This window comes from Fusarium odoratissimum, assembly GCF_000260195.1.
Source record: "Fusarium odoratissimum NRRL 54006 unplaced genomic scaffold supercont1.2, whole genome shotgun sequence".
Lineage (NCBI taxonomy): Eukaryota > Fungi > Ascomycota > Sordariomycetes > Hypocreales > Nectriaceae > Fusarium > Fusarium odoratissimum.
Genome location: NW_022158688.1, coordinates 2,217,803 through 2,241,655, shown reverse-complemented (window position 1 = coordinate 2,241,655; position 23,853 = coordinate 2,217,803). Strand labels below are relative to the sequence as shown.

Here is a 23,853-nt window from a genome sequence, read left to right as displayed (position 1 = left end):
TACCATTTCGGCTGTAATCTTAAAGTATCCCTGCCTGCACGTGAGACCCCAGCACCTGTTCAACAACACCCGACAATTACGGGAGTTGTGAGAATGCTACTGATATATGGTGATTGACAGGCCATTAGAACTCTATCGGCGCTGTAGACCCACCGAAAAAGATCAGCGCCTATGCCGCAGGACTCGGCATGATTGGTCGGTCCAGGTGTTTTATGTACAGTACGCAGAAGGTTGGTATCGGCTTGTCGGGCTCGGGGGGGGGGGGTTGAACCAGGGGTCCAGGGGCACTTCTGCAGCCTGAAGCTGTGCTAGAGCTTAGCATTGGATCAGGACCAGGTCAATGGTCACCCCAATAGCAGTACCTTAGCCTGTATTCGTTCGTAGTCCAGCCACTTGTTGACGTCTGCTGTCCGTCACTATTGACTGGGCTAATAAAGTATCGGGACTTTTTAAGTTTGCAAGACTCTACTACATTGTATATAAGGAGGTGATGCCGACCTGTTCCAGGACTTGTCTTAGTTGTCTTTTGTACATCCCTCTCGTTGAATTGAATTGAATTGCATCTGTCTAATTGTTGACTTAATACCTCAAAGCTCTCTCGCTTTCACTCAATCGTTTAGTTACAGTACCAAAATCATTCACACACCACATTCAAAATGAAGGCTGCTTTCTTCCTCGCTGCTGCTGGCCTCGTTGCCGCTCAGGACTTCGGTGGTCAACCCGAGTGTGCTGTAAGTCAACCAAACACACCCGGCCACTTACACATCCATGACAGCACCCAACTAACACCTCACAGCTCAAATGTCTCCAGGAGAACATCCCCAAGGCCGGCTGCAAGCTCGAGGACACCGCCTGCCAATGCGCCTCCGATTTCCAGGCGAAGCTCCTCCCCATCATCACCCCTTGCTTGACCAAGGCCTGCGAGGCTCAAGACCTCCTCAAGGCTCAGTCCGCTGCCGCTGAGGCCTGCAAGGAGTTCGCTAAGACCGCCGGCGAGAGCAAGCCTACCGCTACCTCTGCTGCTGCCACCACCGGCGCCGTCACCGTCAGCATCGACACCTCCGTCACCGGCTCCGCCAGCGTCCCCGCCATCTTCTCCAGCATCCCCGAGGAGTCCCCCATTGTTCCCGTTACTCCCCACCCCGGCAACGCGACCACCACCAAGACTCACGGAGCTTCCACCCCCACCGGAACTTCTGGCTCTGGTTCCGGCAGCGAGAGCGGCAGCGCCAGCAGCGTTCCTACTGGTAACGCTGCTGCTGTTGCTGGCCCCGCCTTTGGTCTCCTCGCTGCTCTCGGTGCTGTCCTTGCTCTGTAAGAGCTCTGATATCTGTCTGCGTATAAATTCATCACCACGGAGCATTCATGGGACGCAGTCAATTGACATTTACGATACAAGGAAATTAATAATGCGTTGTTCAGAGATCCATGGATAGTGTATCACTTCCTTTTTTTTTTCCGGGGTACCTACGATTAGCTTGCCATCGAGAGTGATGGGAAAAGTAGTAATAGACATGTACCAGCTTAGCTAGTAATAAACAAGCATTGAAACTTTCGATTCTCAGCTGATGTATATCTATTTTATGATTCGTAATGACAATGATGTAGTTATTCGTCCAGGGTCTCTCACACTGGGCTAGCTCTCGCCAAGTCAACATCAATCAGCCACGGTAGCTGTAAGTCACGAGACCGGGAACCGGCCACCCCGGGAACCGGCCACCCCGCTTTTGGCCTCAACACCATAACCTCGATATCTTCAACTATATATAAATCAACAAAAATAAGCTCCTTTTTTATCTAGCTTTTTCCTACTAGTTAGAAAAGCTTATATATATTTAATAAAAACTTAAATAACCTTATTTTCTACCCGTTTTTACTACTATAGTATCCCTTGCTTCATAGACCTCCTTTAAGCCATATACCTTTTGATTTGGATCTAATGTAAGCTTCCTTCTCTTTGAGACCTGTGATTGGTCGATTTTCTCGCTTAATATCCTATTTTCATCCATTATTAAAGCTAATTCAACGGCCCGTTCATCAAGTCCCTTTCCAATCGTCCGGAATAGGTGCCTTTTCGTTGGTGTAAGTGCCTTATTGCCTAATTCGGCTCTTGCAAGCTGCATAACATCAGATAGCTTATGTGGTGTACTAAGATAAGGCAATTGAGAGCTTGTATTGGCTGGTGGTGTAGTCAGATTGCCTAATTGGGCAGCTTGAGCCTCATTTTCATCCGGTACTATATATTTGCTTGATAACGGTCTCATAACGTTAATAGGCCACAAGCCTGATGCAAGCCAGCCGGCCCGGATCCTCTCTTCGGTAAAGGCAGCGGCCCGAGCCTTAAAATAACACCTTAAAAAGGCAGTCTTAGCTGTATTTCCTTGTTCAACGAGGGGGGCTTCCATCTCAAGTTCGCGGCGATATATTAGCTTCAAAAAGCTAAATATAGTTAAATCAAGAGGCTGAAGGACATGTGACGTGTGCGGCGGAAGGTAACAGGGGTGTATATTATGCTTAAAGCAAAGAAAGATAAATTCATCTGTTAAATGGCTGTCATGCCCATCTAGGAAAAGAAGCCTCTTTTCCCCTTCCTTTTTGGGCAATGCCAACGGGATGAAAACCTCCTTAAGCCATAGGGCTGCAATCTCATTAGTGGTCCAGCCCTTCGGTGACGTTGCAAAGCGCCAATTGCCTAAAAAGGAAGGATCCTTCGGAAACCATTGTTGTTGCGGCTGATCACCTTTGAAGATAACAAAGGGAGGAAGGGCCGTGCCGTCGGCACATATAGCTTCTGTTATTGTAACCCAGCTGCGCCTGTGAGGGCTTCTTTTCAAGGTCTTCCTCTTCTCTGATTGGCCAACAACTAAGCCGTTAATACCGACCCCTTGGAAGATACCCGTTTCATCCATATTCCAACGGTTACAGCCGCGGATTATCGTGACCTCGGGATCCTTCAATTGGTCGAACCAAGACCGGATGATAACTGCTTTTGCTCCTTCAATACGCTTATATTCAACTCTAATTGCTTTAAGCGTTTTAATTCGTTCTGATCGTGCGATAAATCGGGTAACCCAATGCTTGCCAAGAGGTTTATTATTGCCTTGTAAGCTCAAAATACGTATAACAAGTTGCCTGATTTGGAAATGCGTTAATGGAGTACAAAGGGTATCTTGAAGCCTTAAAAAAGAGATGAGATCGGCTTTAACGGCCGGGCCGAGCCGCTGCTGATCTATATGAGCTTTATTTTTAGGCATAATGCCTTGAAGTCGGCGCCGTAAGCTTGATCGTGGCACAGAAGCTTCTTCAGCAGCTTTAACTGTTGATTGGCCGTTTTGAACAAGGTTAATTGCTTTAAGCATATCTTCTTCTGTATAAGAAGGCATTGTGGGTCAAGATTGGATGAAAATTAGGGTATTATATCGACTTTTTGAGTGATTGAATTGATGAAGGTTATGTTGTTGAGGCCAAAAGCGGGGTGGCCGGTTCCCGGGGTGGCCGGTTCCCGGTCTCGTGACTTATAGGTCTGTATCTGATATCCATAATCGCTGCGTTGACAAACGAGGTTTGTTTCCCTTGAACCACGCGACTGTCACCGTGAGTGAGGTCCAGATGTGCAGCTCTTTGCTTGCTCATCTCAATGAGCTTCACCCTCGTTGCATTGGCCTCTTCCTCGTTCTGCGTCACGCGATTCGGCCGTAGCCCCTTGAGCCCGACTTTTCTTGAAAGTTCCTCATCAATGCCATTGCCTTTCCATGTCACATAATGCGTCCCCCAAGCTTCATGGATATGGCCGAAGCAATGGATCTTGGGTTTGGCACGGGCGACGGCGGCACGGAGGTCGGGACAGCCAGCGTGGGACCCAGTCATGCCTGCAAAGTCGCAGATACCTTGCGGAGGACCGTGAGTAATGGCCACATCGGTTTCCTTGGGAATGTTGAAGTCGTGCCCATTGTCATATTGAAATGCCCAGCCACCATAGGAAGGGGTCCACGGACTCGCATATACTTTCAACAGAGCGCCATTTTGCAAGGTGAACACATGAACGCCCTCATTCAGGTACCGAACACCATCTTTCTCAGCCTTCTGAAGAATGGTCTTGACCTCATCGAGCGTGTCCGCTGGACCACCAAACTCATTGAGCCAATAATCATCATGAAGCGCCATGTCATGGTTGCCTGCAATGACCAGCTTGAGAGGGGCATTGATAGACCGTAACACAGAGAAGGTATTTTCAAATTCAGGAATTGTAGTTCGCTTCGTGAGGTCTCCGCAATGAATAGCAACATCCGCCTCTGGTAGAGGCTCTCTCCAACCTGTCGTCACACGCGTGACATCCTTTTCGTTGAGCTCATCATCAGTGCTGGGTCCACCTTTGTTTTTGGGCTTTGGTTTCGACCCATGCGTGTCGGATATGATGAGAATGCGAGTTTTGACATGTTGTGTAGCAGGTGTTTCGGACATTTTAAAGAGAGTTGAAGCCGATCACAGGAACACAATATTTATGTTGAGTTTGAGCGTGTCAGGAGACAGAAGAGTTATAATCGAGAGAAGAGTGGATGGTGCTTTCAGCGGGAAGAGTAATTCTATTTTAGCACATGATAATTACCAATATAAGTTTGAGAAGAACAGTGTTGCCTAAGGGAGTTTGTGTTTGTGGATTGCAGTTTACACCATCAGAGGTAAACTTTTATGTCTAAGAGCTCAGGCTGACGTCGATGTTTATTCAGTGCCTCCCAAGGACAGAAAAGACGGAGCCTAGCGTCTGCATTGTTTTGAAGAATGACATTGTAAGAGCATGAGAAGAAGACATAAAAGTGCATAGAATACAGACTCAAGTAAGACAGCTGTTACCCAGTGCAAGATTAAAATTTGTATAGAAACTGGGAGGAATTGGAGGAGAGTATTGACAAGCTCTCTATTACTGGCTTTTTCTTTCTCCTCAACTGTCAAATGGAAGATGTGGGCCTTTCAACTGCGCGACCCCTACCCCAATTGCACTCCTCCAAACACAGCATCAACATCCTCCTACATATCACCACCCACAACCCCGATCTCCATATTCCACTGTTCGGAATTGGTCTCCCTCGATACAGTTCCTGGAATATGGCGGCGGAAGATTCTCAAGACGTCCCAATGGGATCGCCTCCCGAACCGCCTGCTCAAGTAGACCAAGAGCCCAAATATGGTGGCTATTCACGATTCGAGGTTGAGCTTGAGGTTTGTTTGCACTCTCATTTAGTAGCGCTATGAACCCATAACTAACAGATACTGCGCACAGTTTGTTCAGTCCCTCGCAAACCCGGCCTACCTCAACCATCTTGCCTCCCAGAAGCTTCTCAGCCAACCCGCCTTTGTCGCATATCTTGCCTACCTACAATACTGGAGCAAACCGCCGTATCTCAAGTACCTAACGTACCCCGGCCCGACACTACGACATCTCGAGCTCCTCCAGCAGGAGACGTTCCGGCAACAGATCATCAGCCCTGATGTCGTGAGGGCACTAATGGAGGAGGGCATGAAGGCATCAGTCGATTGGCACCGAGAGAGCTAGAAGGTCCCTGCCAAGCTGAACAGCCCTTCGCAGGATGGTACGAAAGGCACGAGTAACAACAAGAGGACTCAGGATGACCCTGTGAACGAAAGTATGCCTGACACCCCGCGAAAGCGAAAAACCCCACGCAAGAAAAAGAAGCATTCCGTTATCAAGAACAGTGCGACGCCTGGTGGAACAGATTCTTAAACACCTCTGAAAGACAAGTATGATGGCCCAACTCCGTTTCTCCTCGCACAAAGAAAACCCTTTCGCTACAAAATCCAAAGGAATCCTTCCCCAAACTCAGTTTTCTCTCCACCGGTGACCACAGGTCATGCACTTGTAAAAACTCGTCATGGGCTCATCAGCACTACGAATCTGGACCTGGAAGAATGCTGCCTCATCTCCCTCGCACCCTTCGTTGGGACACTGAACACGACCCTTTTGCGCATTGTCCCAGGCGCCAGGACCGCCAAAGACATCTTCCTTCTCGACACGCTCGTACATCCGTCGCGAAAAGACGGGCTCGGTGATGTGATGTTCGAAAGGGCAAGTTCGGCATTCGAGACGGTTGGTTCGTGTATTTGTGAGGGAGACGGTGAGGATGTTTGCGCAATGGGGGCAGACTGGAGTCTGTTAGTTTGGAAGAGGCGCATCAATTTTGGGACTCCTACAGAGCAACATGATGACGGTTGCTATTGACGTGGGAGAGAGAAACGGTTTATTTGCTTAGGGGCGACGTTGGTTTGCTTGAGGTGGGCCCTTTTATTTGGTAGTTGTCGTGGATTGAGGTGCGGTTGAATAGACAAACGATCTTGAATTGAGGTATGACTATTTTTTTCTTTTTTCATTTTACCGCAGAAACATGAAGCTACTTGACTTGATCTGGTGGGTCCCACTATTGCCCAGGCTGGTCTGGCAGTTCTAGCGCCGTCCTCTCCCCGCCATTTCCGCCTGAGCTCCCTGAGGTGGACTTGGATTAGGCTGGGCATCACAGTGCCCCTCCAAACACCGACGAAACGTGAAACACTCAAAACCTAGCACAGTCCATATTCACTGCCTCCCTTAAGCCACAACGGCACGACCAGCCTGTGCATTCTCCGTCTCTTACCTGCGGATATTCTTGGAACTCTTCTGACTTACCAACGGGGTTTGTCAGATTCTTCAGCGCTTGACTTCGTCATCGTCAATCCAAACATCTAATACCCCGCTCTCGCGAACTCAATTTGACTTGATATTCAACAAATATCAACATGGCTGGAGATGAAGAGCACGATGTGAGTTACATCATGCTCCGCACAAAAGACTCTCGATAGGTCGGCGAATTAACACAAACTCTACAGGGCGCCACCGTCCAGGAAATCCTGATCGAAGCCTGCCGCCGAAACAACCTCGATCTTCTCAACGACTGTCTTGAGGACAAGTCCGATGCCGAGATCTCAAAGCTCCTCAACGAGACCACAACTGTCATGGGCAACCATCTCTACCACGAAGCCGCCTCTCGCGGAAACTGTGCGCCTCACATACCTTCACACATGCGCATGACCCAGACGAGCTAACCCACCGCCTCAGACGAAATTATTGACCACCTCCTCGACCAGCCCGAATTCGAGTGCGATCCCATCAACCGTTCAGAAGGTGACACGCCTCTTCACAGCGCCATTCGTTGGATCAACTCAGAGCCGCCCGCGCAGCGACCCTTCGGCAACGCCCTCGTCGAGATGATGCTTGAGGCCGGCTCCAGCACACGAGTCAAGAACAAGGCCCGTCTTACCCCCTATCAGCTTGTCGATCCTACAAACACAGAACTCCGCGAAATCATTCAGAAGCATGAGTATGCGAACCAAAATGCTGGAGACTTTATCAATGTCAACAACTCGACGAGCCATGGTGGGGCCGTGCTCGATGTTCCAGACGACAGTGATGATGATGCTGAGTTCAGTGGAAGTGATGAAGAGGAGAGAGCTGAGTGGGAGAGGAGGCGGAAGGAGAAGCAACGCAAATAGACGTGCAACATGGCACGTTTACACGAATTCAAATATAGAGGTTACTTCACAATAAGACGAGGCAAACCAGTTCATGGGTGGATATAAATCATCGAATCTCAGAGCGATAGAACCTAAGTAGCTTACGCACAGGTGCAAGAATAAGCATTTCTCATCTAAGGTTATCGAAAAGGGGGTATAAACGTTTTAATCAGGTATATGGTGCGGTTTCTTTTCCATCGTCTATCGTTTCTTCGTATGCGCACTTTCTGCAGTACGGGCATCAAAAAGAGTGTACTTGAGATCAGGAACCAGCCTGAACCCTGGACAAAAGAAAACTGCACAGCTCCAATAGTTGGTTTCTCATAAGACCCGTTGCAGCTTATACTAGTAACCAAATTGCAGTTGCCAACGCTGTTGAAGCCATCATGACTTCGATGGGTAGCACATGGTTTCCGAGGCTCCTCTCAGCTACGATATAACTGACGTCCCTGAGCTTCTTCTGTGTCACCTCCGATAGGGTGCCAGATTGGGCGAGCTCGTTCATTTCATCCCCAAGTTGTCGCAGAATGTTAGTTGAGCGACCCTTGGGGCACATGATTACCTCCCAGCCTCCACCATTAGGAATAATGAACGTGGACTTCTGGTCGTCATAAGCAAAACTATATGCATCGGGGCATATAATCTTGGCTCTCTTGCTGTAGGCAGATGGCTTGCAGACATCTGGGTCGTGGTACTTCCCTACACAGCAGTCCTCATCGGTTCCGTACGCAGCGCATGCGCTGTTACAGGGGGAGAACTCTGGCCGTTGAATGTCGTCGTCTGGATACGGATAGACGCCATCCCCAGGCTTAGTGGGTGGAAAAGCAAGGTATTTCCATGGGCACCAGCTTCGGGCATTGTCACTGCTGACTCGAGTTTCCAGTGGAACAGGGTATGATGAGTTTGTGTAATATGTTCCCGTCTGGCTGCTGGCGTAGATCCAACTAGGTGTCGCAATGCAGGCGCAGTTGGTCAGGTTTGGCGGGATGAATGTTGTGTTTTTGGCGGGTATGTAGTTGACGCCCATCGGGAGATTGTAGCCATCAACTAAAGAGAGATCGTAGAAAGTCTGCTTCCCATGCAGACCACCAGCCAGCGTGAATTCAGCGAGTGTTGCTGGCGTGGAACCCTGTTGGTGGTCAGTATTATACAACTCTTGTTCCCACACAGAGCACTTACACTGGCTTCGCAATTCAACATCCCAAAACAATCTCCTGTTTTGCAGGAACACGAATCACCATTTACAGTACAATTCGTACGACCCCAAACCCGACCTTGCCAATCCCATGAGACCCATAGGTCTTTACTTTTTCCTTGAGCCAGCTCGAATCCTCCAGTTCCCGGGCCTCTGCCGGCTTGTGTTGCAATGCCGGGCCAGATTGTCGAGTCACATTTGTTGGTAATGGTCAAGGGAATTGTCCTGTTAGGATCTTTTGGTTCCCCTCGGTTCGGAGATCTAATTCGTCCAGGGAAATGCAGAAGATCGTCGTGTGAACCCTTCGTGACATCTTGTGCCCTTTCCGCCCCTGCACCGCTCAGGAGGAAACCGACCGCAACAGCTGGTACCAATACTCGACAAAATAAAGAAACGCTACTCGCGCGTCTACGCCTCGACGAGGATACCATCTCACGACCCAAGAACTTTATTCCTACCAAGAAGATGAAGTTGAACGTGGGTAATTGAGACTGGGATCCAATAAGCCTGTCGAATGAAGTTGCCTCAGATCCAAAGTATCAAAAAATAACAATAAGTGCTAGCCAGTCGTGATCATAACGCTGAAGAGACTATTCAAGCTGCGGTCGAGAGGCAGATATAAGACGAACGATAGAGTTGGTTTGGAGCCAGGGTCCAGGGTCGACGGTGACGTATAGGCGGCCGTGAAGCTGCGAATAAGGGACTGTTTTCTTGATGCCCAGAAACTTTTTCTTGATAACCCTAGTCGAGAATTGATCTGCGGTTCAAGCGTGGCAACTGAAAATGACCAGAAGAAGGACGAATAGTTGGCCCAATGAACAGGGATTGACCGGTCGAGGGAAACGAGATAGGGCTAGGCTGTCGTGAAGGAGAGGCGATGAGAGGGCAAAGCACGAATCTGAAACGACCAGGGGTATGAAAGATGATGTTGTAACAGCTATTCTTGGTGTCTGATCGCCCAAGACAAATACCAGGAAAGTAACAATAAGGATGTAAAAGAGGATAAAGGCGAGCTGAAAACTCGCCTGGAGCAAGGGAAAGAATCACAAATCAACAAGAAAGGAGAATAGAGAAGTGAAGGGGAGCATAAACAAGAGACAAGGTAGCTCAGTGAGCAAAACAACAGAGTACCCCATGCTGCTCAAGGAAGGAACAAGCCCATGGCTGGCGTTCCTGCCATTTCCTGATGTTGGTTAACATGGCAGGTCAAATATGACGTCAGAGCAGTCGCGATCCAGGACGAGAGACGATGCCCCTCAAGATGGCCTCGTGCTGTGAACATCTATCAAACTATACCCAGATAGCAGATAGGCTTTGAGAAACCGTTCACTGCATATTATTAACTCCATTTGTTAGAATGCCATTGTGAGTGAGTCAATCTCAGCCTGGCAACGGGAACAAGAACCTTATCCCACGTGTGCGGTGTAAGAGACTGCCCCATCTAGCCAATTACCGTATTAGGAAAGCTGAATATCGTCAAAAATTGAAGGTACCAAAAAACATACAACACCGGGGATTCGCTGGTCGTCACCGACCCAACTACTAATCCGGCGCTTCGCAGCTTGACGATGGGGGAGCGGACGGGACCCCGTATTCTCTACGAGCTTTGGTCGTATGTGCTTGACCGTAGCCTATTGAGATTTATAAACCTATGATCAGAAACTGTGAGCAGCTTCAGCGTGAGACTTGAGAGAGTGCGTTGGTTGCTTTCATATGACTCTATAGCCTGCGTTCATTCAACTGAAAATTCATTGTCTATGTACGAGTAATCATCATGTCGTTCATGCATGTAACTCTTCCCCTCTTTATCCCGAAACGTAGCACCAGGCTCAGTCAGACACGTTGGTCTATGCACCATGCCCCGTCCGTTTAACTTCTCAATACTAAATCCAACATCTTTCGCTCGACATGTCGCACGTCCTCTTCGCGTGCCCTTGAGGCAGCTATAAAAAATAATCCCATTTGCGTGCTGACTTGGCGTCATCTCGGGTCTGTGTCTTCCTAGGTATCATGGGGTTTCAAAGTGAACCTTAAACTTATCGACTTTCGCTTCCTCCTCTGTTTTGAGCTTGTTTACCTGAAGCGAGAGCGGCAGCGGCCCATGACTTCGCCTTGACAGACAAGTTCGGCGCTGAATTCCGAACCGTCAAGGGTTAGGTAAATATCGAAGTAAACGCGGTAAAATGTGCCTTGAGGGGTATCCATTCGCTCAAAGTCCTTCTCCAAGTTCTTGCGAGAAAGATCCGAGGTAAGAGTAACAACTTCCTTGATACCTGGGATATGTTAGTCATATGTTGTGGAAGCTCAGAATGAATGTTCAACTTACGGGGATCCTTAGTGTATTCAGGGCAGACATCATCGTCACAGGCATATAGCACATCTTCGTACATGAGAGTGGCACCTGGAGCGACTTGTCGGAAGAAAGAGACCTTGACGGGTTCGCCGTTCTTGACCTTCTGACCCTTCTGGACGAAGATCTGGCGGGTGAACTTGCAGCGGTCCTTTCCATCGAGAGACGGCACACGATAAGCCTCAGGGTGATAGCCTTCCTTAAAGGGCTGAAGAGTCGCCATGAGATAATGTCGTCGAGCAACACGATGAGTAACAATTCGCTCTGTGATACCAGCAGTAACAGCACCCTTGACAATGGCAGCCACGGAATCCATGGGCCGGACAACCTTGGACTGAAACTGGGGAGGGACATGGAGCTTGATCTGTTGGAAAAGGTATTCGGAGGCACCGAAACCACCGACAACCAGGATGTTCTGGAGAGTGCGGTTCTGGGCCTGGATGGCAATGATCTGGTTTCTCACGAGCTCCAGAATACGGTTGACAACGGGCTCGAAACACTGAAGGATCTCCTCGTTGGTGAAGGTCATGTAACCCTCCTCAATACCAGCCTCAGGGAACTCAGCCTCGATACCAACATCGACAGCCCACTTCTGACCGTTGTTTCGGAAATCAGCCTTGATTCGGTTCTCGAAGTCCATGATACACTTGGCGTAGACTCGGCCAGCGGTCTTGGAGCCATCGGGAAGCTTCATCTTTCGAATCTTGGTGCGGAGAATGTTGCTGAAATTACGGTTCAGGGCTGTTGAACCACAAGAGTCACCAGAACCGGCCGTGCACTCGGCAACAGTGAAAGGGTTCTCCTCCTCAACCTCATAAGCAATCAAATCAACGGTACCACCACCACAATCCACAATCAGGACAGCGTCGTGGACCTTGAGGTCCAGAAGACCGGTCTTGGAACAGAACAAAGCGGCAGCCTCGGGTTCTGAAACGAGAGTCAGACGGTTGTCGTTCTCATCGCGAAGGAAACCGGCCTGGATGGCAGCAGCTCGAGTGGCGGCCTTTCCAGCATCGTTCCAAATAGCAGGGACGGTCAGATAATATCGGATGTTGCGTTCTTCTCGGTTAAAGACTTCACCCAACGCCTTTTGCAGAGCTGACCGCATAGCCTGTCGAAGCTTAAAAAGGTAATCGGCGGCGACATCGATTTCTGACTTTCCTGGAGGCAGAGGAGGAAGGTTGATAGGGTCAATGTATGTGTTGCCGCTCAACATCAGCTGCAGCTTGAACCATTCGACCTTTTGTACACCAGGCTTGGGATAGCCGGTAGGAGCAAGGGCATCGGCAATATCGGGTCCCCATCCTACCACTTTCTGGTATTGATCGTAATAAAGCACTGTTGGAATCTGTCGAAGACAGTTGTTAGCTTGCTGGCTTCGTATCTTGATCCACGCTGACATACCTTCTGCTTGGTGTAAGAACCAGCACCTGGCCACTCAGTAATGATATCTTCCTTGGCTTCGTTGTTGGTCGCGAAAGCAAAAGCAACACCTGAGAATGTGGTACCCTGTTGATTGTTAGTTAGCCACAGTGTTTGCTGCGCTGGTAGCTAATCGAATGCCTACAAAATCAATTCCAACAATGAGCTGAGCCTTGCTCTTGCTAGCGCCCTCAACTTCGGCAGCAGGGCCTGGTCGTTGAAACTGCTGGTTCATAGGAGCACCTGGGGGACCGGGAGGAGGATATCCTTGGGGAGGCGGTGGCTGTTGTCCGAAACCAGGAGGACCTCCCATCGGAGGAGGACCTTGGCCCATGGGCGCCATTCCGGGAGGGTAGCCCATTGGGGCTCCGGTGTTGATCGGAGGAGGACCGCCGACCATTTGAGTTGGAGGAGTGCGGTTGGGCTGCTGAGCGAGAGGACTGGTACGACCAAGAGGAGCTTGACCGGGAGGGAAGTTTGCGGTATAGCTAGGCGGACGGTTGCCGGGGCCCGGGTGATTCATCGGAAGACTCGTCGTTGAAGATGACGGAGCGATTGAGGGAGCGTTTAGCTGTTGCTGAGAAGGAAGCTGCGGTATTTGGCCTGGAGGAGGGGTTGGGCTCGGTGTCAGACCTTCCGAGGTCTGTATGCTTGCAGCGGATTTGCGTTTTCCGAAGCCAAGGCTCTTGAAGCGGGAGTTCATAGAACTCATATGGAAAAGAGGAAGAGGAGCAGAGGGGAGAAAAGGTTGAGGAGTAGGACCCAAGAGGTCAAAAGAGGTAGAGGCAGGCACAAAAGCACAGGGCGGCGAGCGAGCGAGCGAGGCGCCGCAGCAGGACGGGGGCAGGACGGACAGGACGGACAGGACGAGGGGGGTTTTCGATGGAGGCGGATTAGGATTGGGCGTGAGAGGGGAGGGGGATTTGAGAAGAGGAGTGGGAGGGTCAGGCTTGGGCTCGGGTCAGAAATTAGCACGGCCTGGGGGGTGGGGAGGGGCAGTCAGAGATGAGCGACGCTGCTAGACTGCCAAGGAGTGAGGAAGTAGAGTGTTTCCTCACTGACCATCTGTAAAAGTATTAATAAATCAAGACAAGACATTAAGGACAACAGTAGCTCAACTTACTATACAGCAAGGCACCTAGTTTGGTATATGATGTAGTAAAAGTAGTTGTATCCGTGATCACTGCGAAATCGCGACAACGGTGGCAGCTGTAGTCTAGGAATGGTCGAACTCGGCTGATTGCTGAGTGAGTGCCTTTCTTTCACCTGAAAAGAGGCGAGGTAATATGTAGTCAAGAGAAGGTTCTCAACCGTAAACGGTCCGTCCGATTGATGGCGCTTATTCTGATTCTGATGCTGTTCCAATCTGTTTCTTCCCTTGAATGTCCTGAATTCTATAATGGCCACTGTCACTGACCTTGCTGTGTCCTAGATATTGGATCCCGGGAGTGTGCAAAGAAACAAAGAGGGGGGTGCGAGCCTGAAGCCTTTGCTGGCTGGTTGGCTAATGCTATTGAGCTTGGGCTGAGCTTGGGCTGGAGCTGGCTTGGAGCTGGATGCACCAAGAGCCGTCTCTTGATGCTGAGATGCCCTGGCTTAATGCAGGCTTGGAGATGGCGCAAATATTGATGGTAGTGGCCGGCTTGGGCCTGTAGTTTCCAATCTTTGTTGCCTTGAGTGCAAGAGTATCCGTACTGTATAGTCAGTGATTCAGCACCACTGTCTGTAACCGTAGGGTCGTAGCAAGTTGTTTAAATGCAGGCGGGCTTTCTTTGGTTGGTATCGATACGCGCTGATATGGAGCACGTCCAATGTCTATTACCGGGGCGGGTTTTGAGAGGCGATCAAACAAAGAGGCGCAGTTGAATAGAGGAACGGGCAGGCCGAAGATGCGATGGGCTTGATTAATTTAGCGAAGAGGTGATGATCCAGGAAAGCTTTGTTTCGTAGGTGACTTTCAAGTTGGTAGGTGTCGGATCGTGCAGTATTTGGTAAAAAGGAATCAACCTAACGAGAAGAAGAATAATTCTGATGTGATGTGCTGTGCTTGGCTTTCGAGTCTTCCACTTGGTGTCAGTTCCTTCTGGGCTGAGCTCGGGTGGTGGCTGAATGAGGCGCTGCATTCTGAGTAACCCACTTCCGCTTCTATTCTGTACTGTACCCAAATGGAAATCCAATCCAATGGAAACGAGAAAATAGAGCCCGACCGCCTCCAGTGGAGACCCGACCAAGACACAGCTGACGGCGCTAGGATATTTTCAGCGGTTTAAGGCTGAGGACAGGGGTTTAATGACCCATGTCTGCTGTAACTATGCTGCTACCGTAGCAGTAGGTGCATTTATTAGTTACAGGTCGTTGCAGGATCATTTCACACCGATTCTCTGGTTTGTCAGATCAGAAAGTTCATGATCTTTGATGAGCATTGAACAGGCTGGACTCGTAGGTTTGCGTCTGCCCCAGCTGTCAAATATTGACGACCAATTGGTATGCACTAAAGTATGTAGTAATCAGGTACACAGTAGCCAAGGCCATTCTGCCTTGTCATCTTTCTGACAGGATGCGATCTGACTGGTTAATTGCTTTCCTATTGTGGCTGTGAGTGAAGTGGATTCTTTGGTTCTCGTTTACCTTACTTTCGCCCTCTTATGTATCATTTCTTGTTGACATTGTTCCAGATCAAAGTTCATACTTGATACAATTAATCGAACCCTCAATAGTTTATGCTTAGTTTATTCTGGTTCTTCCAGGTCATGTATGGTCATCTTGGTTTCTTAGAAGAACGTCCAGATAACGTTGGTGTTGATCTTGATGTCTTGTACACGAGGTGGGATGGTGGGGTAGCTACAGAACACGAGCAAAGCCCCAGTCTTCTATGGGTGATGACGAACCTTGAAACTGCCGAGAAAGAGGACGCCAATGTTGACGTTGACGATGACGCAGTTTTTCGTATATTCGTTTTTTGATCATGATTCCCCCTCAAAGAATGATCGAAACTGTCTAGATTCGAGTTGTTGGCTGTTGAATAAGGTACATATGAATGCCTATGTGACAAACCAACCAGCGGGTGTCAGCCTGACATTACGGGGTACCAATTCTTCGCTTCTCTTCAGCCGCCTTTGCCCATACCCAGACCTAGACTCAGTGGAGGGCCTGGGGTATGACAATGCAGGGCCCTGGATTTCAGGACTTGGTAGGACTTTTTGTGGACCATTTTCTTTGTTCACTCGATTTGGTTGGTTCTCCTCCTTCACATCATCATCCATCAGGTCTTCTCAGGATTTGATAATTTAACATGGATCGCATCCTTTCTCAGCAACAAGAAGCTTGGCTGTCAGCAGCACCTAGTGGATAATATGGCTAGTGGAACTCATCTCAAGCCATCAATCGAACTGTGCACGGGTTTCCAGCCCAATGGTTATTGATTCTTGTTCCACACTTCACTATGATTTATATTCCTTACGATACTCGTACAAATATATTCAGTGTTACACTTCCTTCCATCGGCCCAGAGTCTAGAATATTCTCAGATCTTGGATGAGCCAAGTATGAACTTACAAAGCCCTGACGATATATTGGTCAGCGCACGATGCTGTCTAAATTGTTGTTGCTCAGAAACGACTTACCCTGTACTTACGGGCCAATCTAGAGTTGAGAACCGCTAAGAGTATTATCAACACTTCCTCAAATAAGTTTAACTCATGTGGCTAGTTACATCTTGAAATATATTGGGAAATTTAGTGATACTTTGGGTGTTATGTCGTCAACTCGATTACCAAGTCGAAAGTCAAGTCTCGCTCTAAGTCTCTATGAACATGTGGTCATTCGATTTGGCCATGGAATCTCCAAAAATTGCAGGTCTTCGCATAGCTGAAGATGGAAACACCATAGAAGATATCAAAACATTATTATCCGACTAACTGATACCGTTTCACCGCCACTCAAAGATGAACTAGGTCTGTTGACCACAATCATGACACACAACACTACACTTTCAATGCCCAAGCAAAGTAACTCGATATTCAGAGAGCTCATGTTGGCCACACAGAAATAACTCCTGCAACAAAAAACATGCTGATGGGGTTCTTCTGGATAGTGAATAGTTGTTGTTCCATCAGTCGTCCGTACACACAACAAGTTTCCACTTCCGAAGTGCTGTATACCCGGGAAGTATATACACAATGATGCAGGCAACCTAGAGGAGTTTAACATGCTAATGCTGCCAATCGATATACTCTACACTGAAGGCACCGTTACTTGGTTGGTTCTTAGTTGTTCAAGAAATCGGAATTGGAGCTGAACAAATTAACAGTAGCAAAGGTTGTTACATACTAGCATTTAAAGGAGAACGGTTGAATTCTATTCAGCAGAAGGTGGCAATTGAATTCTAGAAGAGACGTAGAATCAAATGGATTTTAAATGAGTATATCTGTGCTACCTCGATCTTTGTGAACGGCCAGTACAAGGACCTTATAGTCAGGGGTGGGTTTAGAACAACACGAATGCTCTCATGTATCACCCGCTTCTTCATGATATATTTAGCTAGAGCTTCGCTAAAACAAACTGAAAGTTCGAATCGACTGGCGCGGAGACAAATGCTCTTATGAAATAACTATCACAAGTCTTCAGTGCTCCGTGCCGGTGTGGAAGTGAGCTCAGTGTGCCTGTTTGCATTAGCTTCAGGTGGGCAATAGTAAATAACACTCATATTTAGTTCCGAGTCTAACGTGTAGTATCAAACAAAAGAAGCATACTGGGACCTAGTTTACCCGTGAAGTTAGTTGTAGCGCTGTATCTTGACTATCTCCCACATGCTTCGGTTTGCTTCAACCCTATGTCCATAAACATAACCGTCTGTTCATAACAAAGATGATCAGCGCAAGTGCACTGATATGTTCCTATTCCAAGATACAGTACTCATCGAATAAGGCAAAATACAAGACAAAACACAAAGTGAAGTGAAAGATGCGGTTTCGTGGCATCGTGCCGAGGCCACCCTGTAACTCTCCGATATCTTCTGCATCTGAAGACGTTATTGAAAAACGAGCTGTTTTAGAGAATGCATGCAGTTAGGATATCGCCTAGGGCCTGTGGCTCTTGGGCAAATACTGTTTTGGAGCGATATTGGCCAACTGTTTTCCTGGAACATCTGGGATCGTTGCTCACCAGCACACGATTTGTAGATTCCCGTTTCAAAGGTAGTCTAGAGGAAGAAGGCTAGGGAACTTTCGATTTGTAAAGACTCCTGAATGTAGCTTACATTTGAAAAGAGTGATAGGCAGACCCGTATATTTGTTCACCTCACCGTCTTTGTGTTTCTATCATGCTAAGTCAACAACTCAGGCCTTGAACTGGTAGAGCCAGAAAACATACACCATCCACTGCTGGTTAATGCCACGAGATCTCGAGATTTCAAGTATAAGAGATAATTATCAGCCTCCGGGTGTATAATACAGAATGATATATACCCCTAGGTAGGGTTCTGGAAAGGCAGCTCAGTGGATATTACTTACCCCCTGAGCCTCTGATAACTTCGGCGAGGCCCTGCTAGTAAGTGTCAGGCAACATTATATTTGTATGTTTGTATGTATTTAAGAGCTGTCCTGATGTCAGAGTATCGCTTTGGACTAAAAGCTTGCCATAGAGTTGCTTAAACGAATGTACGGCGAAGCAGGGTTTGGATCTTGAGGCTGCCGTACCATAAATTCAACAGGTAGGGCAACGCATGAAATAATATTTTGTTGACCAGTATTAACACAGGTTATTAGAGAGTTACCTCCTTTTCTCTGGTGGAACCACAGTAATGCGACCACCCTTATATGTCTTGCATAAGCCGATCAAGGGGAACTTCAGTAGTTGGGGGCAATTAGTTACAGTCTTACTCTCATAGATCAAAGTATGTCACTATTAGTGTCATATCTGATGGTTCTTGGATTCAATTATTAGGAATTGATGGTCTGTTGAGAATGAGTGACTTTGACCCCCGACTTCAACGGCCAGTGGATGGAATAGCGTTCGCATCCTTCAAGTCCGAGCATAGCGATAATGAGCAATGAAGCCATAGTAATCATGCTAGTTGTTTGGAAGGCATGTTACTTTACACCCGAGATTTTACGATCTGAAGCACATATCACGATCGCTACAATTGATAGGCAAAACCAACACTATGGATCGCCGATCTACCACGAAGGGAACATCATACACCCAGTCTTTTGCTAGAACACCGCGATTCCCGTTGACTTTGGTTCATGAGATAGTCAATGAACATAGAATACGTCATGAAATAAGACACCAGCCATTGTTGCATCGATGGGTTGAGTCATGAATTCCTTCGTCAACACAGGCTGCAGCAAGGTTTGAAATAGAAGTGGAAACCGTGACTAACCATAGAAACGAATTGCATCAATCGAACACTGAAGTCGGAGCTTTCGGATGTTGATGATTATTTTGTGATGTCCTAGTATCAAAGGAGAAGAAAGGAACATAACCGAGGATATGCCAACGTCGAAACATCTCGAAACTGGAGAAATATCGATTAACATGATTGGAGCGCATGGGCCCCATATATCGAAGATTCGAGTGATACGGACATATAACACGAAAATGCAACGAGATCCATGGCGGATGCAAGTGTAGGATTAACAGTGGGTTTCTGTCGACACATTTGCTATCAAGGTTGCATCCTCGAGTTATCAAAAGTGATTACCAACTGACAACTGATTATCCAAACATTAATGTGGATATATGTTGCAGGGCTTGCGATTTCTGGGCTAGTGTGATAAACAAGACTTCAGACAAGACTTTTTAGTGTCGTGCATTAAAAGTTGGGACTGGGGCTGGGGGGGTTAAACCCTGACCCATGAGAGACAGGAGAAGGGGTGAGCGTGAAGGTATCGTGGGATGGTACCTATCATAGAGTAGGATGAGTCAGTGTTGTTTGTGATTTGTATGGAACTCACTGATCAATATCCGCGTGAGGATGTTGGTGAAGTGGTCCGTGGTGTTGTGGGTATAGGAGAGGAGAGAGAGGAGAGGAGACATAAGATAGGGGATAATAGAGTCAACAACTCGCCTCAACTCAACATTTCTAGTAAACTACTAGTTATCAACTACCGTAACTATAATGGTCTCATCTTCACCGTCTCGAGCTGTCTCCGTTCTCGGAAACCCCGAACTCTCTTCTCCCCCTCTCGTCTCCTCCCGCAATCTTAGTTCCCGTCACATGAAGGGGCACCCAAGATACGGATGCTATCCCACCTATTCGGAAATCCTTATCGAGTTAGCTTCATTTTCGTGCCTGAGCGGGGAACTGAATTGATTGCAGCTCTCCCTCCGGAACGTTGCGGCTCTGCTCCGTCCCCCTCGCTTAGGTTGAGCTAAACCTGACAACCCACATTCCCAACTCCCAACTCCCACTCACACGTCTTGAATTGTTTCAATGCTCACGAGGATCAAAATGCAATGCAATATAAAAACGGAGCTGATGCACCCATGCCCATGTCTCGGATCCGAACACGTACCTCCATCATGGAACGTGCATTGAGTTCCTGGCCTGGCCTGGATATCCGTAATCACATAACCCACTTCTTTTTTTTTTTCTTTCGTCCCGCGTGATCTTTTGCAATCCTAGACAGATCTAAATTAAGAGCAGGGCTAGAATCTGCCGCAGAAGCTTGCGTCGCCTTCCTTTAGATGTTGGCGGGGGCCTTTATCAGAATTGCACTGGCATTACAGAGCAGCCCAGGACAGGACAGGACAGGGTGAGGCGACACCTTACGAATCTAACTAACCCATCAAGGCATTCCGAGGTTCACGATTTTTGACAACACTTCCATCTACCTAGGTAGGTAGTTAGGCTTTGTTTCTGGCAACTTGCATCTCCCACCTTTGTTTATTTTCTTAATTTCGGCGTGTCTTGGTCTTTCTTTGAATCGACCTGAGCATTGGCCATTCTGCTACCATTCTGCTACCACACCGAGGTAGGTAGTCAGTAGTTTACTTCCACTCCACAATGAATCTCAACTCCGTTCCTCTCGACGGCAATTGTGACCCTATCAGCATGTTCCGAGGTATTCACTCATAACATAAGTACATAATAATCATTCACCAAAACCATGTATATTATCTAAATTTTTCTCCTATCGCAAAACCATCCAAGGATCTGCTCATGAACTGTATAAATTCAATTCTATCTACTAAATTGCTTTAGAGAAGTTGCAAACCTCAACACCGGCTTGATGGCTTGAATCAAACCGAGAAGTTAATTCAACAAGGCAGAAGAGCTTCACCATCACCACACATTTGAATTCTGAAAGAGGCTTAATTTTTAATGTTTATGGTATTATGCAATAGATGTAGGCTTTTATGCTATACTAAAAATCAAAACGTCAAACGCCGAGCTCCCATGCTCAAGGCTCAAGACGCGCTATGCCAAGTCAACGCCCAAAAATCATGTCATTATACAAAAGTATTAAGACTTTTGTGGTCCTTTGCCCTCGCATTATTTTATTCGTCATCCTCGTCCTCATCCTCCTGAAGCCAGCCTCGGCTCATCTCGACGGCTCGCTCCCACCTCTTTCGTGATCGGCGGACAGTCTTCTTGTCAGCCTCAGGGTAGAAGATCTTGCGGTCCTTGCGGTTGACTTCGTGCAGCTCCTCTAGTTCGTCCCATACACCAGTGGCGAGACCCGCAGCAATGGCGGCGCCGAGTGCAGTAGTCTCACGCATAGCGGGGCGGTCGACAGGCACACCACTAAGATCGGCCTGGGTCTGCATGCAGAGGTCCGAGTTGGAGAGGCCGCCATCAACGGCCAGAATGTCAAGGGCGTGGCCAGAGTCAGATGCCATAGCATCGAGAATGGCGGCTGTTTGATGGCAAGTAGCCTCAAGAGTAGCTCGCACAATGTGACCCTTGTTGGTGTGTTGGGTGACACCGAAGAGAGTACCCTTGGCATCATCAATCCAGTAGGGGGCGAAGAGACCACTGAAAGCTGTCACGAATGTAACACCGCCGTTGTCAGGGACGGTTTTGGCGACAGTATCCACCTCTGAGGAAGAGTTGATGATACCGAGGTTGTTCTGGAGGAACTTGACACCAGAGCCAGCAACAGCAATGCTGCCCTCAAGAGCGTAGACAGGCTTGCGACCCTTTCCGAAATCATATGCAACAGTAGCAAGCAGACCGGTCTTGGAGATGACAGGCTCGTTGCCAACGTTGTAGAGGAGGAAGCAGCCCGTACCGTAGGTGTTCTTGGCCTGGCCAGGCTTGAATCCACATTGGCCGACAAGTGCCGCAGACTGGTCTCCCAAACAGCCAGCAATGGGGACACCCTTGAGAGGCCCACGGGCGAGAGATCCGTAGGCAGTGGGATCGGAGGAAGGGACAATTTTGGGCAGGTTGAGCTTAGCACGGTCGACCTCGAAGAACTTGAGGAGCTCGTCATCATACTGGAGGGTCTTGAGGTTCATGAACATGGTGCGGCTGGCGTTGGTAGCATCGGTGACAAAGATGGGTCCGCCCTCGCGGTCTTGTCCACCGTTGAGCTTGTAGATGAGCCAAGAATCGACAGTGCCAAATGATAGGCGGCCCTCATCGTAAGCCTTTCGGACTGACTCAACATTCTGAAGGACCCAGAGCAGCTTGACACTTGAAGGGTAGGTAGACAGTGGGAGACCACAAGTTTCTTGAAGCTTCTCAGCACCAGGCTTGTTCTTGAGCTCACGGACTAGAGCAGAAGTGCGAGTATCTGGCCAGACAACGGCGTTGTAAAGGGGCTCGCCAGTAATATTGTCCCAGAGGATAGTAGTCTCACGTTGATTTGTGATGCCGATGGAGCGGATATCCTCGATATGGTGACCCTTTTCGCAGAACTTCTCTGTTGCCTTCTCGATGCATGTCTCTACAGACTCGAGGAGTGTCATAGGGTCATGCTCGTGCCATCCGGAGTTGGGATAGTGGTTCTCAAACTCGATCTGGTGGCTCACAATGGGCTCTCCATGACCGTTAAAAATAAGGAAGCGAGTTGATGTGGTGCCCTGGTCGACACTACCGACAAACCAGTGTTTTTGCTTCTCCTCTGCTGTCTCTTCGATACCTTCAGGGAGTTGCTCGTGGTCTGACTCAGGCTTGACGGAGAAGAAGTCTCCTGCGAGGTCTGCAGCCTCAGCAGCCTTAAGAAGACCTTGTGGTAATTGCTCCTCAAGGAGGATATCAGCAGTTCGTGGGCGCTTAGACTTGGGTTCTTGCTCGATGAAGTCCTTGGGGTTTATATCATCGAAGTTGTCCTGCACCAAGCGAGGGGGTGCGTCTGCTGTTGTGAATTGCATCCTTGCACACGATGTGGTTGAGAAGGAGTTTATGAGTTTGAGGTTTGTGATATCGTGGCAAGGGGGCCGTCCCTAGCAAGTATAGTGTTGTTTCTGCAAAGGATGTGGCGTAGTGTGTGACCGTTTATGGCTGATGTTAGGTGGTAGGAGTCGTTGCCAAGGAGATAGATTGTTGTGATATATATAGATAGGAGGAGGAGAAGTGGTTGTTGATATAGATTTAGATCGGTAGAGAGGATACTTGATGAGTGATGGAGAATGAAGAATGGGAGATGAAGAGAATGGACATTGAGGGGAGGCAGTCGGCCTTGATAAATGCTTGAGGATCGAGGGGGAACAAGGGGAAGGTGGGGGAAAAGAGCGGAGGGAAGTCCGGAGGAAGGCTCGGGATTCCATTGTGAGTTAGACGGAAGGCACAAGACACGGGGACGGGGGATGGCGCCAAACGTCTGGAGTCAAAGTTTGGTAAGGGTCGGTAGGGTAAAGGTAGGGCAGGCGCAACTGACAGGCACATGTGCAATGCTGACGAGTTGCCAATGCTAAACTAACGCCCACGCCCAGGTCCGGATAGGGAAGGAGAGCGGGGTGCTTTGGTTGGGGATGCTGGGATGTTGTGCCTCGCTGTAAGTTGACTGAGACTGCCGGGGAGATCGATCGCCGGAGACGAGTTCAAAAGCAGGTTTGATTTTCGGCCGGCTACTGCCACATAAAGTGGGCCATTGCTTGCCAAACCCCAACCCCACTTTGCAGGTCAGGCGGACTCCATGCGGAGCCCCGGCTTCGGGGCACGTCCAGCGGGACACTGAAGGAATTACTGACCACGCCTTGAAGCCCACCTTGGGGAAATTGAATCTTGGATCATGAGGGCAGACTGAGATTAAGCTTACGAAGACGTAGAACACACTCAGAGCTATCTGAAAACCCAATTTTTATTTTCTAAGTTCTAAGATAGCACAAGCTGCATCCAATTTAACAAAAGCAGTAACCCGCCAGAGTTTCTTTC

General features: G+C 48.4%; 9 protein-coding genes and 1 non-coding gene across 13 annotated transcripts; 4 read left to right on the top strand and 6 right to left on the bottom strand.

Annotated features, from left to right (window-relative positions):
• The first annotated feature begins 430 nt into the window (after positions 1–430).
• FOIG_02389 (uncharacterized protein) lies at positions 431–1,558 on the top strand. The gene is made up of 2 exons (XM_031199699.1): positions 431–731; positions 797–1,558. The coding sequence occupies exons 1-2, from the start codon at positions 657–659 to the stop codon at positions 1,316–1,318; spliced, it is 597 nt and encodes a 198-aa protein (XP_031071736.1). The 5' UTR covers positions 431–656; the 3' UTR covers positions 1,319–1,558.
• A 1,892-nt stretch (positions 1,559–3,450) lies between these two features.
• FOIG_02388 (uncharacterized protein) lies at positions 3,451–4,678 on the bottom strand (the record flags this gene model as incomplete). Its single annotated transcript, XM_031199698.1, has 1 exon — positions 3,451–4,678. Exon 1 carries the CDS (start codon positions 4,459–4,461, stop codon positions 3,451–3,453), a length of 1,011 nt encoding a protein of 336 aa, XP_031071735.1. The 5' UTR covers positions 4,462–4,678.
• A 269-nt stretch (positions 4,679–4,947) lies between these two features.
• Positions 4,948–6,387, top strand: FOIG_02387 (uncharacterized protein). Its single transcript, XM_031199697.1, has 2 exons — positions 4,948–5,217; positions 5,279–6,387. The coding sequence occupies exons 1-2, from the start codon at positions 4,951–4,953 to the stop codon at positions 5,549–5,551; spliced, it is 540 nt and encodes a 179-aa protein (XP_031071734.1). The 5' UTR covers positions 4,948–4,950; the 3' UTR covers positions 5,552–6,387.
• FOIG_02386 (DNA-directed RNA polymerase III subunit RPC10) lies at positions 5,172–6,387 on the bottom strand. The gene is made up of 2 exons (XM_031199696.1): positions 6,208–6,387; positions 5,172–6,159 (listed from the first exon to the last, which is right to left on the bottom strand). Exons 1-2 carry the CDS (start codon positions 6,215–6,217, stop codon positions 5,837–5,839), a joined length of 333 nt encoding a protein of 110 aa, XP_031071733.1. The 5' UTR covers positions 6,218–6,387; the 3' UTR covers positions 5,172–5,836.
• A 119-nt stretch (positions 6,388–6,506) lies between these two features.
• On the top strand, positions 6,507–7,798 carry FOIG_02385 (uncharacterized protein). Of its 2 annotated transcripts, XM_031199694.1 has the most exons (3): positions 6,507–6,810; positions 6,877–7,045; positions 7,106–7,798. In XM_031199694.1, the coding sequence occupies exons 1-3, from the start codon at positions 6,787–6,789 to the stop codon at positions 7,537–7,539; spliced, it is 627 nt and encodes a 208-aa protein (XP_031071731.1). In that variant the 5' UTR covers positions 6,507–6,786; the 3' UTR covers positions 7,540–7,798. The 2 variants fall into 2 exon arrangements, with proteins under 2 accessions (XP_031071731.1, XP_031071732.1); XM_031199695.1 differs by having other exon boundaries at positions 6,507–7,045.
• On the bottom strand, positions 7,606–10,133 carry FOIG_02384 (uncharacterized protein). The gene is made up of 2 exons (XM_031199693.1): positions 8,740–10,133; positions 7,606–8,689 (listed from the first exon to the last, which is right to left on the bottom strand). Exons 1-2 carry the CDS (start codon positions 9,184–9,186, stop codon positions 7,901–7,903), a joined length of 1,236 nt encoding a protein of 411 aa, XP_031071730.1. The 5' UTR covers positions 9,187–10,133; the 3' UTR covers positions 7,606–7,900.
• Positions 10,134–10,253: 120 nt separating this feature from the next.
• FOIG_02383 lies at positions 10,254–10,369 on the bottom strand. Its single transcript, XR_004093415.1, has one exon. It is a non-coding gene; the product is annotated as a 5S ribosomal RNA (ribosomal RNA).
• FOIG_02382 (uncharacterized protein) lies at positions 10,364–14,902 on the bottom strand. Of its 3 annotated transcripts, XM_031199692.1 has the most exons (6): positions 13,945–14,902; positions 13,651–13,893; positions 12,673–13,592; positions 12,510–12,614; positions 11,082–12,453; positions 10,403–11,028 (listed from the first exon to the last, which is right to left on the bottom strand). In XM_031199692.1, exons 3-6 carry the CDS (start codon positions 13,237–13,239, stop codon positions 10,829–10,831), a joined length of 2,244 nt encoding a protein of 747 aa, XP_031071729.1. In that variant the 5' UTR covers positions 13,240–13,592; positions 13,651–13,893; positions 13,945–14,902; the 3' UTR covers positions 10,403–10,828. The 3 variants fall into 3 exon arrangements, with proteins under 3 accessions (XP_031071728.1, XP_031071729.1, XP_031071727.1); XM_031199691.1 differs by having other exon boundaries at positions 10,364–11,028; positions 13,651–14,902; XM_031199690.1 differs by having other exon boundaries at positions 12,673–14,902.
• A 438-nt stretch (positions 14,903–15,340) lies between these two features.
• On the top strand, positions 15,341–16,031 carry FOIG_02381 (uncharacterized protein). The gene has a single exon (XM_031199689.1). It carries the CDS (start codon positions 15,444–15,446, stop codon positions 15,816–15,818), a length of 375 nt encoding a protein of 124 aa, XP_031071726.1. The 5' UTR covers positions 15,341–15,443; the 3' UTR covers positions 15,819–16,031.
• Positions 16,032–20,837: 4,806 nt separating this feature from the next.
• Positions 20,838–23,401, bottom strand: FOIG_02380 (glycerol kinase). The gene has a single exon (XM_031199688.1). It carries the CDS (start codon positions 22,848–22,850, stop codon positions 21,030–21,032), a length of 1,821 nt encoding a protein of 606 aa, XP_031071725.1. The 5' UTR covers positions 22,851–23,401; the 3' UTR covers positions 20,838–21,029.
• Between the last annotated feature and the right edge of the window lie 452 nt (positions 23,402–23,853).

Coding starts and splice junctions, on each gene's coding strand:
- FOIG_02389 (XM_031199699.1), top strand. CDS start 657: ATGAAGGCTGCTTTCTTCCTCGCTGCTGCTGGCCTCGTTGCCGCTCAG. Junction 732..796: donor GTGGTCAACCCGAGTGTGCT/GTAAGTCAACCA, acceptor AACACCTCACAG/CTCAAATGTCTCCAGGAGAA.
- FOIG_02387 (XM_031199697.1), top strand. CDS start 4,951: ATGGAAGATGTGGGCCTTTCAACTGCGCGACCCCTACCCCAATTGCAC. Junction 5,218..5,278: donor GATTCGAGGTTGAGCTTGAG/GTTTGTTTGCAC, acceptor TACTGCGCACAG/TTTGTTCAGTCCCTCGCAAA.
- FOIG_02385 (XM_031199694.1), top strand. CDS start 6,787: ATGGCTGGAGATGAAGAGCACGAT. Junction 6,811..6,876: donor CTGGAGATGAAGAGCACGAT/GTGAGTTACATC, acceptor CAAACTCTACAG/GGCGCCACCGTCCAGGAAAT. Junction 7,046..7,105: donor AGCCGCCTCTCGCGGAAACT/GTGCGCCTCACA, acceptor CCACCGCCTCAG/ACGAAATTATTGACCACCTC.
- FOIG_02384 (XM_031199693.1), bottom strand. CDS start 9,186: ATGGTATCCTCGTCGAGGCGTAGACGCGCGAGTAGCGTTTCTTTATTT. Junction 8,690..8,739: donor TGTTGAATTGCGAAGCCAGT/GTAAGTGCTCTG, acceptor GACCACCAACAG/GGTTCCACGCCAGCAACACT.
- FOIG_02382 (XM_031199691.1), bottom strand. CDS start 13,239: ATGAGTTCTATGAACTCCCGCTTCAAGAGCCTTGGCTTCGGAAAACGC. Junction 12,454..12,509: donor GTTCTTACACCAAGCAGAAG/GTATGTCAGCGT, acceptor TGTCTTCGACAG/ATTCCAACAGTGCTTTATTA. Junction 11,029..11,081: donor TGAATACACTAAGGATCCCC/GTAAGTTGAACA, acceptor AACATATCCCAG/GTATCAAGGAAGTTGTTACT.
- FOIG_02381 (XM_031199689.1), top strand. CDS start 15,444: ATGTTGACGTTGACGATGACGCAGTTTTTCGTATATTCGTTTTTTGAT.
- FOIG_02380 (XM_031199688.1), bottom strand. CDS start 22,850: ATGCAATTCACAACAGCAGACGCACCCCCTCGCTTGGTGCAGGACAAC.